Source organism: Sciurus vulgaris (assembly GCF_902686455.1).
Source record: "Sciurus vulgaris genome assembly, chromosome: 3".
NCBI lineage: Eukaryota > Metazoa > Chordata > Mammalia > Rodentia > Sciuridae > Sciurus > Sciurus vulgaris.
The window spans coordinates 143,103,697-143,122,739 of record NC_136463.1 but is presented as its reverse complement, the minus strand read 5'-3'; the positions used below and the strand labels follow the sequence as shown (position 1 = coordinate 143,122,739).

At 35.6% G+C, this 19,043-nt stretch overlaps 1 protein-coding gene across 2 annotated transcripts in view; it reads right to left on the bottom strand.

Moving 5' to 3' along the window:
• Positions 1-19,043, bottom strand: part of ANKAR (ankyrin and armadillo repeat containing) — a 68,451-nt gene that overhangs the window by 34,847 nt on the left and 14,561 nt on the right. The window contains exons 5-7 of one of the 2 annotated variants that reach the window (XM_079135082.1): positions 15,455-15,635; positions 13,843-14,062; positions 11,489-11,524 (exon numbers count right to left, since the gene is read on the bottom strand). In XM_079135082.1, the coding sequence (XP_078991208.1) occupies positions 11,489-11,524; positions 13,843-14,062; positions 15,455-15,635 (437 nt within the window). The remainder of the gene's footprint in view (positions 1-11,488; positions 11,525-13,842; positions 14,063-15,454; positions 15,636-19,043) is intronic. The other variant, XM_079135083.1, reaches the window with a different exon arrangement.

Sequence of the window (19,043 nt, the reverse complement as noted above, 5' to 3'; positions counted from 1 at the left end):
ACTCTCAAACACCCAAACATACTTCATTTTCTTCATTGTGGCTTTCTTATAGCTCCCCAAAAGTAGGGTGATCATACATCCCAGGTTTCCCAGGAAAGTACTGGTCAGTCCTATTACCCTACCAAAATTATGAGATGTTCCCCCTTTTGCATTCAAGAGTCCCTGATTTGAATGATACATTATCAGGTCATGCTGGGATATTTCTGCTGACATCTTCCTTCTACCAAACAGCTCCTCCCTTATCAGAATCTAGTTAACTCCTGTTCATTCTTCAGCTTAAATGGTATTTCCTCAGTGAAGCACTGTATTTCAAATTATTGCTTAGTCTTCTGGTCCGGCACGTAAGGAGCTTAGAAACCATCACTCCAGAAGCTGTGCACAGTGCTGCATGCCTGTAATCCCAGCAAGTTGGGAGGTTCAGACAGGGGGATTACAAATGTGAGGCTAGCCTAGGCAACTTAATGAGTTCCTGTCTGAAAATAAAATGAAATAAAAAGGACTGGGGAAGTCGCTAAGTGGTAGAGCACTTGCCTGGCATGTACAAGGCCTTAGGTTAAACCACCACCCTCCCCATCCTGTAAAAATAAATAAATAAATAAAACTGCTCTGTTCTAACAAGTAAAAAATCTAAGCTCAGTGAAAAATCAATATCCCTTCTTTGATTCAATAGAGAAGTGAGGTCACAGGGCAAACTGATGTCTCCCAAATTAAAGAGTCAGACACATTGATACAGAGAATCACAACTTACTGGAGCAGAAACTCACAAGTAAAAACTTCTGTGGGAACCAATACTGGGAGAGGAAAACTTTAACTATAATTGACAAGTTGGTAGAGTCTCAGCATGAACATACGTAAGAGTTAAAAAACTCTATAGGAGCTGCGCATGGTGACACATGCCTGTAAACCCAGCAGCTCGGGAGGCTGAAGCAGGAGGATCCTGAGTTCAAAGCCGGCTTCAGCAAAAGTGAGGTGCTAAGCAACTCAGTGAGACCCTGTCTCTAAATAAAATACAAAATAGGCCTGGGGGTGTGGCTCAGTGGTCGAGTGCCCCTGAGTTCAATGCCTAGTACAAAAAAAAAAAGAAAGAAAAAAAAAACCTCTATAGGGACCAATTATAGTAGGGAGCCCCATGCTTTTATGTGTTTTATATCAGGAGTTCATTCAGGTCCTCACAGTGGATACATTGTTAGAAATTCCATTATGCTTCTGGTAGAGAGAAAATGTACCATTTTGAAATACTCCACAGCATTCTGATGTTCTTAACAAAGTCTGCTTTCAGGAAAAACTATTATCATTATTATGCTGGAATTTTCTCAGAGACTGACCAACTAGGGGAAGGGGAAAATACCCAACTCCATCCTCCTCGAGACATCCTGTCCCACTTAAGGAACAGAGGAGAGGATCAAGGAGCACTGGTAAAATTTACAGTCCAGAGGCACAAGATCACTAAAAGACTGACATGTAATCATAGGACTATAGAACACTTTTCCTCCCTTCATACCTTATTATCACATTACTAAAGGCCTATTTACCAGTTACTTTGACCTCCTACATCATGTCCAGTTATAAAGATAAATTTACAGGATATACTTAAAAAGCTCAGAAGTATTTTATAAAGACAGAGTTAACATCAAAACCAAACATAGCAGGGATGTTTGAAATATGAGATAGGGAATTTGAAACAGCTATGATTAATGTGCTAAGTGTTCTAATGGATAAAGTATATAGTGTTCAAGAACAGGTGGGCAGACAGAGGGAAATCCTAAGAAATAAATAAGAAGAAATACTAGAGATCAAAAACACTGTAATAGAAATGAAGATTGCTTCTAATGTGCTTATCAGTAGACTGGACACAGCTGAGGAAAAGAATTTCTGAGCTTGAAGATATAGCAATAGAAACCCTCAAACTGATAAACAAAGTCTGAAAGAAACAGAACAGAAGAAGAAAGGAAAGGAACCCAAGAAATATTTGAAACAATAATGACATAGAATGTCACATATCAAACCACAGATCCAGGAAGCTCAGGGAAGACCAAGCAGAATAAATACAAGTGAACTAACAAAAAAAAAACAAAAAACAATACACCTCAGTATATGATTTTCAAACTACAGAAAATAGAAGAGTTTTTAAAAAATAATCCTGAAAGAAGTCAGAGTAAAAACACCTTATTTACAGAGATACAAATCAGAAATACAAATTATATCCACCTTCTACCCAGAAACCATGTAAGCAAGAACAGTGGAGTGAAATACAAGAGAAAGAAATGATGAACCTAGAATTCTTCACCCTGTGAAATTTTTCTCCTGAAGTATAAAAGGAATAAAGACTTTCTCAGATAAATAACACTTGAAGGAATTTGTTGCCAGTAGACCTGACTTGAAAGATGTTGAAAATTTTTTCAAAGAAAAAGACAATGATATAGGTCAGAAACTTAGCTCTGTAATGGAAAGAAAGAAGGGCGTTAGAGAATGAAAAAATGAAAGTAAGAATTTTTCTTTTTGTTAATCAAGCTAACAGATAAGTGTTCAAAATAATAATAACAACAAGGATTTCAAATATATATATAAAAAGACATGCTTATTTGTGCATATACATAAATAAAATTATGGCAGCAATGATAAAAGGGACAGGAGGAAGATTTAAGAATATTTTGCTATCAAAATACTTGTGCTACCTATTTGAAAGTAGACCTGTATTCATTGTAAATGAATATGTTATAAACTTTATGGCAATCATTGGAAAAGGGTTTTAAACAAAGTATAACCAATATGTAAAGGAAGAAGAAAAAATAACATCATATACAATACAAAATTAAACCACAAAAGACAAAAAATAAAAGCATAGGAGAGAAAAACAGTAAGAAAGAACAAGAGCAATGAAAAGAAAATAGTAACAAGCATAGTGGATATTAATCCAATATATCAACATCACTTTAAACCTCAATGGTCTAAATATACCAATTAAAGCACAGAGATCATCAGACTTGATAAAAAAACAAAATCCAACTAAATGGTGTCTTTAAAAACCCACTGAAAGTAAAGAAATACATTAATTAAAAGTAAAGACATGGAGAAAGACATAATACACTAACTCTAATCAAAAGAAAACAGGAATAGGTTGCTAATAATTTTGGATAGAGCAAATTTTAGAGAAAGGTAGATTGTCCTGGATAAAGACGGGCATTACATAATGAAAATGTGTTAGTACTACAAGACAACATAACAACATTCAATGTGTATGTGCCTAATAACAAAGCATAAAATATGGGAAGCAGAAACTGATGAAACTGCAAGGTAAAATAGATGAGTCAACTATTATAGCTGAAGACTTTAACACTTTTATAATATAAAAGGACAGATAAGACAGGTAGAAAATCTGAAAATATAATTGAACTAAGTAGTACATTACATGGATGAAATCAAATTTGCATCTATGGACTACTTATCCAAGAGCAGATTACACACCCTTTCTCACATTCAAATTCACCAAGGTAGGCCACATTATGGGCTATAAAACACATCTTAATAGATTTAAAAGAATAAAAATTATGTCTGTTCTCAGGCCACAGTGTAAACTAGAGATCAGTAACATGACAATAACTGGAAAGTCACCAATTACTTGGAGATTAAAACATTTCTATGGTTTGAATGTGCCCTCCAAAGGTTCATGTGTTCAAATTTAAACCCCTTTGCGAGGTATTAAGAAAATGGAAATTAAATCTGACTATGGTGTAAGAGGTGAAGCCATTAAGATGATATGATTAAGATTAAATAAGACGGTCACAGGGGCACAATTGTGTAATCCCAGAGGATTGGGAGGCTAAGGCAGGAGAATTTTGAGTTCAAAGCCAGTCTCAGCAACTTAGCAAGGCACTTAGTAATTCAGCAAGACCCTGTCTCTAATAAAATATTTGTAAAAGGGCTGGGAATGTGCTCAGTGGTTAAGCATCCTGGGTTCAATCCCCAGTTAAAAAAAAAAAAATTAGATAAGGCCAGGTATGCTGGCACTTGACTGTAATCCAGAGACTCAGGTGGCTAAGGCAGGATTTCAAGTTCAAGACCAGCTTCAGCAACTTAAATGAGAACCTCTCTCAAAATAAAAAATGAAAAAGGGATGGGGGTACATCTCAGTGGTAGAGTGCCCCTGGGTTTAACCAGTGTTGCCAAAACAAACAAATAAACAAAAGCAAAAATCTTTTTTTTTTAACAAATGAAAATAAAAACATGTGGGCTGCAGTAAAAGGTGTACTTGGAGGGAAATTTATAGTATTGAATGTATACATTAGCAAAGAAAGATCTAAAATCAATAACAAAAGGTTTCACTTTAGGAAACTAGAAAAAGAAGAGCAAATTAGATTCAAAGAAAGCAAAAAAAATAATAACAATAAGAACAGAAATCAGTGAAATTTAAGCCAGGGAATCAATAGAGAAAATCAACAAAATAAAAATTGTCTCTTGAAAAGATCAGTAAAACCACAAAGCATCTATCCAGGCCAAGAGAAAAAGAGAGAAGACACAAATAATGTCAGAAATGAAAGTAGTTCATCCCTACAGATATCATGGGCATTAACATGATGATAAAGCAATATTATGAACAACTGTATATGCTCAAATTTGATCACCTAGTTAACATGGACCATTTTCTTAAAAAACACAATCTACCAAAGCTCATACAAGCAGAAATAGACAATCTGAATAGGCGTATATCTATTTTCAAATTTTGAATCAATAATTAATAACTTTACAAATTAGAAAACACGAGGCCCAGATGGGTTCACTAATGAATTCTACCAAACATTTAAGGAAGAAAGTTGTTTCAATTCTGTATAATCTCTTTCAGAATAAAGAAGCAGAGGAAATACTTTCTAACTCATTTTACAAGGTTAGAATTACCCTAGCAGCAAAACCAGACCAAAAAAAAATTACGAGAAAACTATAGATCAATATGTGTCATAAACATGAATGTAAAAATTCTCAACAGAATATTAGTAAAGTGTATTCAACAATGAATAAAAAGAATTATATACCATGACTAAGTGAATTCATCACAGGTATGAAAGGCTGATTCAATGTTCAAAAATCAATGTAACCCATTGCATTAAAAAGCTAAAGAAGAAAAATCACATGACCACATCAATAGATGCAGAAAAAGCATTTAACAAAATCTAACACACATTCATGATATAAATGCTTAGCAAATAGGGAATTGAGGGCAAATTCCTCAACTTGATAAACAAGATCTACCAAAAAAAAAAAAAAAAAAAAAAAAACTACCATTAGCATCACACTTAATGGTGTGAAATTTAGTTTTCTTACTAAGATCAGGAATAAGGAAAGGCGGTAACCTCACATCAATATTTTACAACATTGTATTGGAGGTCCTATCTGTTATGGTTTGAATATTTCTGTCCCCTCTAAAAATTCATGTTGGAATCTTAATCCCAAATGCAACTATCTTCTAAGGTTGAAAACTTAATTCCTAACAGAACAGTGGTTTGAAGTAGAGCTTTTTGGGAGAAATTTAAGTCATAAAGGTCCTAACTTCATGAATGGATTAATGCTGCTATAAAAAGGAATTGTGAAAATAGGTTTGCTCTCTCTTGCCCTCCTGCCTTCTGCCATTTGAAGACACAGTAAAAAAAAAAAAAAAAAAAAAAAAAATCCACGCCAGGGCTGGATATGTAGCTTAGTCATAGAGCACTTCCCTACCATGTATGAAACCCTGAGTGCAATTCCCAGGACTGCAAAAAATAAAAATAAAAATCCACCAGATGCTAACAGGTTGATTTTGGACTTCCAAGACTTGAGAACTGTGAGCAGATAAATTTCTATTTTTTATTAATTACAGTCTGTGGTATTCTGTTACACCAATACAAAAAGGCCCAAGGTATTACCTAATACAATGAAACAATAAAAAGAAAGCTATACAGTATGGGAAGGAAGGAATAAAATTGGATTTGTTTGCAGTTGACATGATTATCTATACAGAAAATCCTAAAGAACTAGGGGAAAAAACCAAACTTCTTTATCTGATAAGTGATTGTAGGGAGTTTGCAAGATACAAGTTTAAATACAAAACTCAATCACTTTTCAGCACCTGTGATGGTGCAAGCCAGAGACTAGGGGAAAATATTTGCAAAAGACAGATCTGCTATCCAAAACATACAAAGAATCCTTAAAATAAAATAATAAGAAAACGAACAAACTAATTTAAAAATTGTCAAGAGATCTATACCATTGTCTCTACAAAGAAGGTATAAATATGGCAAGTAAGCATAGGCAACAATATTCAACATCATGTGTCCTTAGGGAATTGTAAAATAAAATAACAGTGATATCCTAACTATACCCCTATCAGAATGACCAAAATCCAAAACACTGACAGTACCAACTGCAGACTAGGATGTGGAGTAACAGAAGCTCTCATTCATTGCTGATGGGAGTTCAAAATGGTACAATCACTTTGGAAGACAGCTTGGTAGTTTGTTACAAAACTCAACATACTCTTCATTAATTCATTAATCTAGTAATTAACTCATTAATCCAGTAATCATAATCCTTGATATTTACCTAATGGAAATGAAAACTTAGGTCTGGACAAAAACTTGTACATGGATGTTTATAGCAGCTTTATTCATAACTGCTCAAACTGGGAGGCAATCAAGACGTCCTTCAAAAGGTAAACAGATAAATATCCTGTGGTACATTCACACAATGGAATATAATTCGGTGATAAGAAGAAATGATTCATCAATCCATGAAAAGATATGGAGAAAATTTAAATACATATTACTAAGTGAAAGAAGCCAAACTGAAGAGGCTGTATACTGTGAGTCTAACTAGATATCATTCTGAAAACGATGGAGGCATTTAAAAGATCACTGGTTGCCAGGGATTGGGAGTAGGGAGAATAGGTGAGACAGTGAAACCATCCTGTAGGATACTACAATGGTGGATTCATGTCATTAACCATTTATTTGTTAAAACCTATAGAATGCAAAACACCAAGAATAAACCCTAATTTATTCTACAGAGTTTGAGTAATGATGTGTCAATACAGGTTCTTCAATTATAGCAGATGTAGTGGGGGATGTCAATAGTGTAGGAAGGTGTATAGGTTTAGGAACTCTGTACTTCAGTTCAATTTTTCTGTAAACCTAAAACCCACTGTAAAAATGAAGTTCACTAACTTACAAAAAGCCACACACAGAAGGAGAGGGAGAGAGAGGGAGAGAAATTGCTTAATTTTCTTCAATTTGGAACTTTCTGTTCATAGTAAGTAAAACATTAATCATCACCTGGTCCCAATCTTATTTTCAAACTTTAGGTCTTTGCTTTCACTGTTCTATCCAAGTGAAATACCATCTTCTCTCCTTTTTGCCTACCTAAATGCTACCTCAACTTGATGGACCAAGTTAAATTTCACTTCTTGTTATAGTCTGGATCTTAAATGTCTTCCATATGCCATGTGTTAGAGACTTGATTATCACTCTGTGATACTACAGGGAGGTAATGGAATGTTTAAGAGGTGGGGCCTATAGGAAAACTACCCCATTCACAATAGCCTCAAAAAAAAAAAAAAATGGGGAATCAATCTAATAAAACAGGTGAAAGACTTCTACAATGAAAACATTGTCAAAATGATCATTCTACCAAAATCACTATACAGATGTAATGCAATTTCTATTAAAATCCCAATGACATTCTTCATAGAAATAGAAAAAGTAGTCATGAAATTCATTTGAAAAAATAAGAGACACAGAATAGTGGAAGCAATCCTTAGAAGAAAAGTGAAGCAAGAGGCATCACAATACCAGACCTTAAATTGTACTACAGAGCTGTAGTAACAAAAAGTGCATGGTATTGGCACCAAAACTGATATGTAGACCAAAGGTACAGAATAGAAGACACAGAGACAAACCCACATAAATACAGTTATCTCATCCTACGCAAAGGCACCGTAAACATACATTGGAGAAAAGATAGCCTCTTCAACAAATGGTGCTAGGAAAACTGCAAATCCATATGTAACAAAATGAAATTAGACCCTTATCTCTCACCCTCCACAAAAATCAACTTAGAGTGGATCAAGGACATAGGCACTAGAAAAGAGATCCTGCACTTACTAGAAGAAGAAGTAGGCCCAGATCTACATCATGTCAGCTTAGGAACTGACTTCCTTAACAAGGTTCTCAAAGCTCAAGAAGTAAAATCAAGAATCAGTAAATGGGATGGAAGCAAACAAAAATGCTTCTTCACAGCAAAGGAAACAATCAAGAACATGAAGAGACAGCCTACAGAATGGGAGAAAATCTTTGCCACATGCACCTCACATGGAGGATTAATCTCCACGATATATAAAGTACTCAAAAAACTTAATGCCAAGAAAACAAATAGCCCAATCAATAAATTGACAAAGGAACTGAACAGACACTTCACAGAAGAAGAAATGCAATTGATCAACAAATATATGAAAAAATTGTTCATTATCTCTAGCAATTAGAGAAATGCAAATCAAAACTATCCTGAGATTTCATCTCACTCCATTCAGAATAGCAATCATCAAGGATACAAGCAGCAATAAATGTTGGCAAGGATGTGGGGGAAAAGATACACTCATACCTTGTTGGGACTGCAAATTGGTGCAACCACTCTGGGAAGCAATATGGAGATTCCTCAGAAAACCTGGAATGGAACCACCATTTGACCCAGCAATCCCACTCCTAGGTTTATACCCAAAGGGTTTAAAAGCAGCATACTATAGTGAAGTGGCCACATCAGTGTTTATAGCAGTTCAATTCACAATAGCTAAGCTATGGAACCAACCTAGGTACCCTTCAACAGATGAATGGATAAAGAAAGTGTGGTACATATACACAATCATATATTACTCAGCCTTAAAGAAGAATAAAATTATGTCATTTGCCAGTATATGGATGGAACTGGAGGCTATCATGCTAAGTGAAATAAGCCAATCCCAGAGAACCAAAGCCAGAATGTTTTCTCTGATATGCAGATGCTAATTCACATATGATTTTGGACTAAACAGAGGAGAGTGGAGGTAGGAGAGAGGGTATGGGGATAAGAATGATAGTAGAATGAATTGGATATCATTACACTGCATGCATATATGATTACACGGCCTGTGTGACTCTACATCATGTACTACCAGAAGAATGAGAAGTTTTGTTCCATTTTTGCATGATGTGTCAAAAATGCATTCTACTCTCATATATAACTAATTAGAACAAATTTTTAAAAAGGTGGGGCCTAGTGGAAGGAAGTTCATTACTTGGAACATGCCCTTGAAGAGACTATTGGGACCTTAGACTGTTCATCTTTCTCTCTCTTTTTGCCTCCTGGCCACTATGAGATGAGCAGCCTCCTCTGTCACATGCTCTTGCTGCCATAATGTTCTGCCTCACAATAGGATGAAAATCAATGGAGCCAGCCAACCATAGACTAAAACTTCTGAAACCATGAACCAAAATAAATAATCTTTTTATGCTGTTTTTATCAGGTATTTTGTCACAGTAACATAAAGCTGATTAGCATACTTCTCCATGGGACTTAGGAATCTCTCCAGAATATGTCCAGAATATGTCAAAGGGAAGTCACATTTAGCTACAACTATGTTCAAGAGAGAAAAGTAGGTAAAACTGGGTTTCAGTACATGTGCAGTATATACACTTGGATATGTCATATTGAAGCTGGAACTTTGAAAATCTGCTGAGTGTTGAGGGGATGTGTTACCCATGAATCCGAACTGGAGCCACATCAAGCTAGCACTCTTCAATGGAGAAAGCAGGGCTGACAGGGAGGGTGGAAATATGGGTAGTCAGACAGGAAGATGGAAATGCATGGCAAAAGTCTGCTAACACTTAGCTTGTAAGTGAGATTTCCCAGCAGCCTCAATCATGGTTGATCTCAATCCATGAAAAGCAGTTTGCTGCTCTCAGCAGGAGAAATGCAAAAAAGACCTGAAGAGTTCTTTTTCCCCCCAGAACTATGCCAGTCTCCCTCTCAAAAAAAAATTATTTTTCAGTACCACCTCAGGGAAAGAATCCAATTCTTATTTTCCCCTTTACTACTGAAAGTGTGCTTAATAGAACTGCAGCATGTTGGTCCCACCCTAACCTACAATAGTCCCACTGAATCAGCATTTGCATTTTAACAAGAACCCTGAGTGATTCCTATATACAACAAAATTATTCAGCTTATCTTGAAAATCATGTGAGGATTAGAAATGCTGTCCTAAGATACTCTAGAATCAGAAAAGTTTTGAAGGTGTTTATATAGTCTGAAAAAAATATTCTGTAGCCGTGAACTTTGTAGTTGGGACTGAAAACCATATTTATCTCTTTCTCTGACTTTCCATTGTATACTATTGTACGTGAACTATGACAGTGATTATCAAAAGCTACTCTGCACTCAACTAACATGCAATCATTTAACAAATATTTCCTGAGCACCTACTAAGGGTAGACATTATTCTCAGTCTTAGGGAACTCTGGTAAACAAAAGAGACCAAATCCTTGTACTCACAGTGATACTTGGAAAGTAAAAATAAAAAGCATGAAAGAGAGAGGCACACTGTTGTTACTCAACTGTAAATTCCTGCAGGATAGGAATTTTTCCCCTCTGAGTTCACTAACCTCCTTTATTTACCCTACTCTCTGTCCTTGCAGATTTCGTATCCCTTGTCCTCTGGTTTCTTGTCAGCATCTGACAATGGGGAGCACTGGCAGGAAATCAGAGGAAGCAAAAGAATGAGGTTGGGTTCCCTCTCTAAGGTCGTTTCAGGTTTGCAGTGTTCCTCCACCAATGTAAGGTGGTCAGTTCAAGTAACTATTCCCTCCACTCGTCAATTCATGTCTTTCAATGTGGTTTCCTTATAAATAAACTCTCCTTGAATAATCTTAAATAGAGTTTGGAGGTCCAATCTCTTAATAGAGAAAGGTAAAACATCATATTTTTCTGTTTTTCTCCAAACCCAATATTTATATCAAATCTATTGCCTCAGACAAGAATGATCATTCTGGGCTGGAGATGTGGCTCAGCAGTAGAGTGTTTGTCTACCATGCATAAGGCCTTGGGTTCAAGCCCCAGAACTGCAAAATTAAAAAGGAAATAAAGAATGATCATTCCTCAGACCTCATAGGTCATTACTGACACTGGATGGCATAGTATCTAAAATATATTAACTGCTTTTATTAAAGGTGTAAAAAACAACTTAGGGACTTGAACTTCTAAAAATAAATGGAGGTGACAACATATTTTGCAGCTGAGAAAGAAAGAGAGAGAGCACCAAAAACATATGAGGAGTATCAACAAATAACCATGGACATAAAAATTTATACTTCAAAATAAATATGAAACATTATGTGACATTCTCAAGGGACAAAGCATTTTGTAGATTTTATACTATAAGAAAAGTTTTAATATACACAGTTACCTTTAAATATGATTTATTTGACTTAGGTCTTACCATTTCTTTCTTTTTTTGTGTCCGTTTTGGATGACTCTGTTTTAAAAGGTAACACACATAGAAACATGATTATTATTAATATATAACAATTTCCTAAATTAGAAAGATGTGTATGAATAAGAAGACTATATTTATATATAAAAGGCAGGATGACATCAAAGAAGATTGAGTGTAACTTCTAGTCAAGCCATCCTGGAAAATTGCTCACACCTAACATTACATCAGAACAGTTGGAAACTACCTCTCAAGTAGCTTGTCAAAACCCACAATTGGGATACTTTTGTGTTGATCAAATAATAATATTGTCAGTAGAGTTATTACATTTTTCATACTTCACTATCTACTCAATTCTCAACAAATTGAAATAAATCCAAGAAGTTAGAGGATGAATGAGACTTTAATTTGCCAATGTTTCTTTTCACACTAAAAAAGGTTTAAAGAGCTGGGCACAGTGATGTGTGCCTATAATCCCAGTGACTCAGGAGGCTCAGTCAGGAGCATCTCAAGTTAGCCAGTCTCCGAAATTTAGCAAGACCCTGTCTCAAAATTAAAAATATAAACGACTGTGGGTGTATCTGATTGGCAGAATGCCCCTGGGTTCAATCCCCAGTATCCCCTGGCCCCCATCAAAAAAGGTTTAAAGAGAACATCTTTAAATAATAGGCTACACATTGCATTTAAATTTGACTGAATTGTGCTTTATTTTAACAAGGTTCACTCTATAATATATGGAATATTTTATTTGAGTTGGATGAATCTGAGTACCATATAAATCTTTTTGTTTTTTTTTTTTCAGTGCTGAGGATTAAACCCAGGGTCTTGAACTTGCCAGACAAGCACTCTACTACTGATTTATATAAGACATTTTGAATCATACTGATAAAGAATTTGTTCTTGTTTTGTTCTGTTTTGGTACCTGGGATTGAACCCTGGGGCACTCAACCACTGAGTCATATTCCCAGCCCTTTTTTATATTTTATTTTGACATAGGGTCTCACTGAGTTGCTTAGGGCCTTGCTAAGTTTCTGAGGCTGTGTTTTAGTTAGCTTTTTTGCTGCTGTGACTAACAGATCTGACCAGAACAATTATAGAGGAGGAAAAGTTTATTTGGAGGCTTATGGTTTCAGAGGTCTCAGTCCATAGACAACCAGATTCATTCCTTGGGGCTCAAGGTGAGGCTGAACATCATGGTGGAAGAGTATAGCAGAGGGAAGCAGCTTGCATGGTGATTGGAAGCAGAGATATGCCACTCTCCAGATACAAAATATATACTCCATATCCATACCCCACTTCCTCCAGCCACACCCAACCCACCTCCAATTACCACTCTGTTAATCCCACGAGGGATTAACTGATTAGGTTAAGGCTATCACCCAATCATTTCTCCTCCAAAACTTTGTATTATCTCACATGTGAGCTTTTGGGAGATACCACATCTAAACAATAGCAGGCTGGCTTTGAACTCATGATACTTCTGCCTCAGCCTCCAGAGCTGATGGGATTATAGGCGTGCACCATTGTGCCTGGTTTAAAGAATTTGTTAAAGCATAATATTTTAATTTGGCATATGCAAGAATTTAATACAGCTTATTAATGTAACTGACCTCATTGAAATATAAAATCACCATTTCTTTTTGTCTATTGTTGCATCAGACAATTTATCATTATTTCCTTTTTCAGTTACAGTGAACCACCACTTTCATTTTCAACTTTACTGTTTTTCATGCTACTTAAATTTATTCCAGTGAATAGAAAGATATGTAGCAAAAATGACTTTTTAAATTTTAAGCCAGGCTACTCTTGTTATATTATTATAAAGGAATGTTTTATTATTAAATATAATTTAAGTAAATGTGGTATGAACAAAGTATTCCTGATTGAGAACCATGGGAAAAGGATAAGAATGTTCTACTGGAATCTAATGCTCATATTTATCTGTTTTTTTTTCCTCTGCATTTCTATAGTACATCAGTATATATTAATTATGCCAGTGCTTATCAAATACTATCCCACATTCATTCATCCATTCGTTCATTCAACAAATATTTCCTGAGAAACTACTAATGCCAAGTTTTCTTCTGAACACTAGGAAACCATGGCAAACGAAGTAGACCAAATCCTTGCCCTTTATAAAGTTTATATGCAAGTGAGGGAGAACACAACAAAGAGTACTATTTAAGCTACCAACAAGTGATAGAAAACTAAAAGGAGTCCTTCTTAGATAAATGAAACAAAACCCCAAACTTTGCAAAAGAAACTAAGACCAGATTTTAACCTTGCTCTAAAATCAGCATGCATTGGTTATACTGAACAAGGAAAAAGAGAAATATTTTAGGTTTAAAACTTCATGGTACCTTGACTGAACATAACAAAGCGTCTTTGGTTGACATTGAAGTTAGCATTGCACAGTTGACATATAATACAAACTCTGTTGTACAGAGCAGCATGATGGAAGATAGCATAACCTGCTTCATCTGAAACATTGATTGTTGAGCTTGTGGTTTTTCGGCTAAATGTATGGAAAACAGCAGATAATCCTCTTTCTACAGCAGCCTTCAAACCAAATGGGACACTCTAAAATTATTAAGAAGGTTAGAATTAGTTTGCTTTAAGGAAATAAAGACCAACATACATTAATAGGATCACATAAATAATGCTCAATTATACTAGAATTTTCACAAGATCCAAATGAAAAGTTTTTCACTGGGCAATGCTTAAAAGTTGTTAGACTATAAAGAAACACTCAGATCTTTTAAAAGTAAATATTCTGTTTCCTTCCTTCCTTCCTTCCTTCCTTCCTTCCTTCCTTCCTTCCTTCCTTCCTTCCTTCCTTCCTTCCTTCCTTCCTTTTCTTCCTTCCTTCCTTGCATCCTTCCTTTTTTTCCTTTAGGATAAGTTGTAAATCCTTCTTTGAAAACAATTAAAACAGGAAAAACAAATATCTTTCTGAAATACTTTAGAAGCAAATAGAACTGGGCATGGTGGCATGTGCCTGTAATCCCAGCAACTCAGGAAGCTAAGAAAGGAGGATCACAAGTTCATAACCAGCCTCAGCAATTTGGCAAGGCCCTAAGTAATTAGAGAGACCCTTTCTCAAAATAAAAAATTAAATGGCCTGGGGATATTGCTCAGTGGTTAAATGCCCCTGGGCTCAACCCCCAGTACAAAACCAAACAAGATAAGCAAATAGATCACTGGGTTCCTTTTTCTAATTTAAGGACAATTTAATTTAGATGTCCAGAAGCTTGAACTATATAACTATGGAAATAGTTTGTTTTCTTTGCTCCAGGTCTCCAAATGGAGAGTTTAAAATGTTATACTCTTCTTTTAGACATTCTGACTACTAAATATTTAAAAATTTAAAAAGTTATTAAATTTTTAAATTATGGATATTAAAATGAATAAATGGAAAGTAAATACCAGTCTACCTTTGAAGTTGGTGAGCCTCATTCATTCTAGAAACTGTGTCAAAGTTTGTTAAATAGACATGAGAGATTTGATACAAGCAGTTAGGTTTGTTCCTTGGATTTCACTTCTAGGATGGAGTCAGGTCCTTACATTTACTAATTGTGTGATTTGGGAAAGATTCTTAACCCTCTATCTACATCTCAGATTTCTCATTTGTGTAATAGGAATGATAATAATAGAACTAGCAACTTAAAAGAATTTTTAAAAAATTTAGAATAGTGCCTGGCATATAAAACAATCAATAAATATTAATCATTGTTAAGATTAATCACAATCTAGTTCATTAATAGGTTGTTTAATACTATGACCAAAATTTATAATTCACACAAATGTATAGCTACTAAAATGTGGAATTTTCATTCTGTGTTGAATAACTTTATTTAACCTATTATTTATCCCTAAGATAGAAATTTGAGACACGTATGCATTGATAATATATAACATATTAAATTGTGATAATATATAACATATTAAATTGTGTGGTAGTTACTGAAATACCTTGCATTTTATAGCTTTTTTGAAGCCAAACTTTTTCTTAAATTGTTCATGTAATTGAGCATCTGTCAGTGGAAGTCTTTTCAGTCTTAAATTGTTCACTATTTCATTTATAGCGCCCCACCACTGTGTCTTATATAGTTGTTGATAGAAAATTTCAAGATCAAAATAGATCACATAGTAGCTATAAAAAATAAAGAAAAAAAGATGCTTTTCTAACTCTGAAATGATTTGCTACTTTTTTTCTATGCTGGCAAAACTTCATTTTTCTATAAGAATATAGTTTAAATTGTACTTGGTTATAAATATAGTAATAACAGTTATCACCATCATTATTCATGTCTTTATATAAAAAGTATCTTCCCTATATAGGCCCTTTGGATTGACTGTCCTTCCCATGCCAGAGATTAGGAGCACTGCTTAAAAGTCAAAACTGGCAAAAAGATTTCCAGGTTTGTCTTCCAACTGTCTGCTTTTCCTCATCTAATTCTTTTAACCCAATTATGTGCCATAATCCAACTTGCTTTCTCAAGGGTTTACCTTGCGTCTTCCCTAGCATGATGTTTTGGGTAATGTTTCTTTGGCCTTTACCCACTGTAGCAGTAAACTAAGGGAAAACCCCAAATCACTGAGTCCACGGCATATGAGGTAGGGGCTTGTAACAGCCTTGAGTCCCTAGCACTCTGGAACAGAATGGAACAGTTACTTTGTTCCCTGGGATTGCTTATCATCATAGGTAAAGAAAATTGGGGGTCTTCCTCCACTTCCCATGAGGTACCTTTCCACATGCCCAGGTTTCAACATTGAGTCCTTCAGGGGCCAACCCTGTCAGTAGGAAGCCTCTTGATGTTTCCTAGGTTTTTCTCCAAAATTAAACTACTTATTGCTGTAAATGGTATTGCTGTAAGTTAATATTCTTATCAATGACTCTCCTATAGTTCTTCAGTCTGCTACTCAGGGGCTATCAGTTTTCCTGAGTGATGAGAAATTTGCTCCATTAAACTAATTCCTAGGAAGTAAAGTAGTGACTATGCAAGGAAACTCCTTGTCCATTGACTTGAAAAGGATAATTGGGCCCAATGGGTAAATCACAGGAAGGTTGTAGGCATCACTCTGTTATTAGTTATTCAGAGACTAATACTCTTTTCCTTGACCTTTACTTCAACTCCAGTTTTCTAAATATAATAGATCTTAGTGTGTGAATGGAGGTATGTCTGAGGACTTATTCACATTTGTTTGAGGATATCATTCTTTCTATCCACCACGACTTCCCCATAAAAAGAAATTAGGCCCCAACAATATAAAAAGATATCTTCATCCGTACCTCACAGATATAGTGTCAGACCAGGTAGAGGGGCTTTCCCTAGGTCTTGACTTGTGGGAAGTGCCAAGTTCATCAAGGGGGACTAGACTAGCTTATTAGATTCCAACCTCCAAATCAAGGTACAGATATTATGAATCCTACTTAGATTTGAAGGTTGGTATGCTCTTCTAATGACAGTGATGACAGGCTCAAGAACCTTAAGCAGCTGTATGGATCAAATGTATATGTCCAATTTGTATCAGATTATTAAACTGAATTTTTAGAAGAAAACAGTCCACTTTCCCTTGGCATTGTATACACTGCTAAGAGGACACTCCAAACCCCAAAGTGGGTACCCTATGTCCCAAAAAAGATTGCCTCCATAGGTCTAGATATCAGAGGTCATACTGAGAATTTCCTTGAACTTTGACTGAACAAGCTTTATATTATCCAGCTCTACATCATCCAGCTCCATGAGATTGCCAGTGCCAACAACCTGCCTTTTCATCTCAGGGGGCTAACTCTGACTGTGATGGCTATGGAAACGGGCTGCTGACCACTTTGGGGACCCTGGTACTCTTAGTACACTGCTCAAGGAATGAAAAGACTTAGAAATTCAACAAACACTAAGGGAAGGTACACGGTTTTCTTCTAGAAATTCATTTTAGTAATCTAATATGAACAAAAAATCCAGAACCTGTAGGAATCTCTCCTAGCCCAGAAATTGGAAAAACAATAGATGGTGAAAGTCACTGTACCCTGAGAGTTTTGACCAAGAGAATTTTATAACTCCCAGGGTTGAATGCACAACAGTACACAGTAGGCCAACAGTGGATACAAAGAGATGATTATTAAAAGCACAGAAATACAAGATGGTAAATATTAAAAGATTAGTGACTGAATAATTTAGCCAAGTAGCTCTCATACAAATACTACATGGTGACATATTAGTGTTCTTACTCAATCCTTAAATGTGGTTATCAGCAGGAACTTTAGGGAAGCCTAACTTTAAAAATAATTTCCCCCATGTTCTTCCGCCTGGGAATAAACACCTAGTTTAATGACTGTGGTGAGGAGCTTATAAGATCACACTTTCTGTACACATCTGTCACTTCAGGTTAACCTCTAATTCTACTCCCCAACAGTAAAACAGCTTCATGATGTTGGTATGTTCTCCTCCCAATAGGACATTTTAGAAAAATTAATCTATTTTCTTCAAGAATTTTCATCCTTGTAATTTGTGTTCTCGGCTTTTATGGACTGCCAAATCACTGGATATCTGACTGTATCTCCCTCTTTTTTTTTGATTCTGGTATGGTGGGAGAACCCAACCTAAGCCTAAAATAAATGTATGATTTAGATATTTCTGGGTATGATTGGAGGACCAAGTAGAACAAGTTTTATTTTCACAAGGGACCAGGATCCTCCTAAGGAATAAGTGTTTTTGTTTTGCTTTGTTTTGTTTTTTGAGATGGGGTCTTACTATATTGCCCAGGTTGTTCTCAAAACTCCTGGGGTCAAGTGATCTTCCCACCTAGGCCTACCGGCCTCCTGAGTAGCTAAGGCTATAGACATGCACCACCACGCCTGGCAGAAATAAATCATTCTGAGGAAAGAGAACATCAAGATTTATGAACCTGGTCTAATAAAAATGCCCCTTGAAACAAAGAAGAGAAGAAATTTTGAGATGGCATGCTTTCAATAATTTGGATTACTCTCTAGTTCATCCCCACTTTAGGATGATTTCCATATTACAGAAAAGAACAACTGCAAGCAAAAATAACTGAAAAAGCAGTTTTCCACAAAATCATTAGAGTTTTAATGTAGCACAGCTTTGAAACCAGGCAAGGAATTCTTACTTCATTGAATTGGATTCAACAAGTCTCAGAATCAGTGCATTCTACTTCCCAGGCATCAAAAGAATCCAGCCCCAAAGATGACACCAGCCAGAAGCAGTAGTGTCAAAGGTAACAATGGCATTGTGTTTACCTTTGGGGGCTTATTGGACTTTGGAGGCCCAGTGATGGATCACAAGGAGTAAGGGCAGGAAAGAAGGAAATTGAAGATATTTCATGGTAGCTGAGAATACTCACCCATTAATATATGAATAACTGTATGTGGGTTGGATTTTATAGGGGACTGAGGTCCTCTAGTAATTGGTATGGAGCACAAGAAGATATTGATTAGATTACTCTACTGTGGGTTCTTACATTTATTGCATGCTATTTGGGTTTAAAAAAGCTTATTTTGGTTCTGAAAACCTGAAAAATTCATATCTATTAACCTATC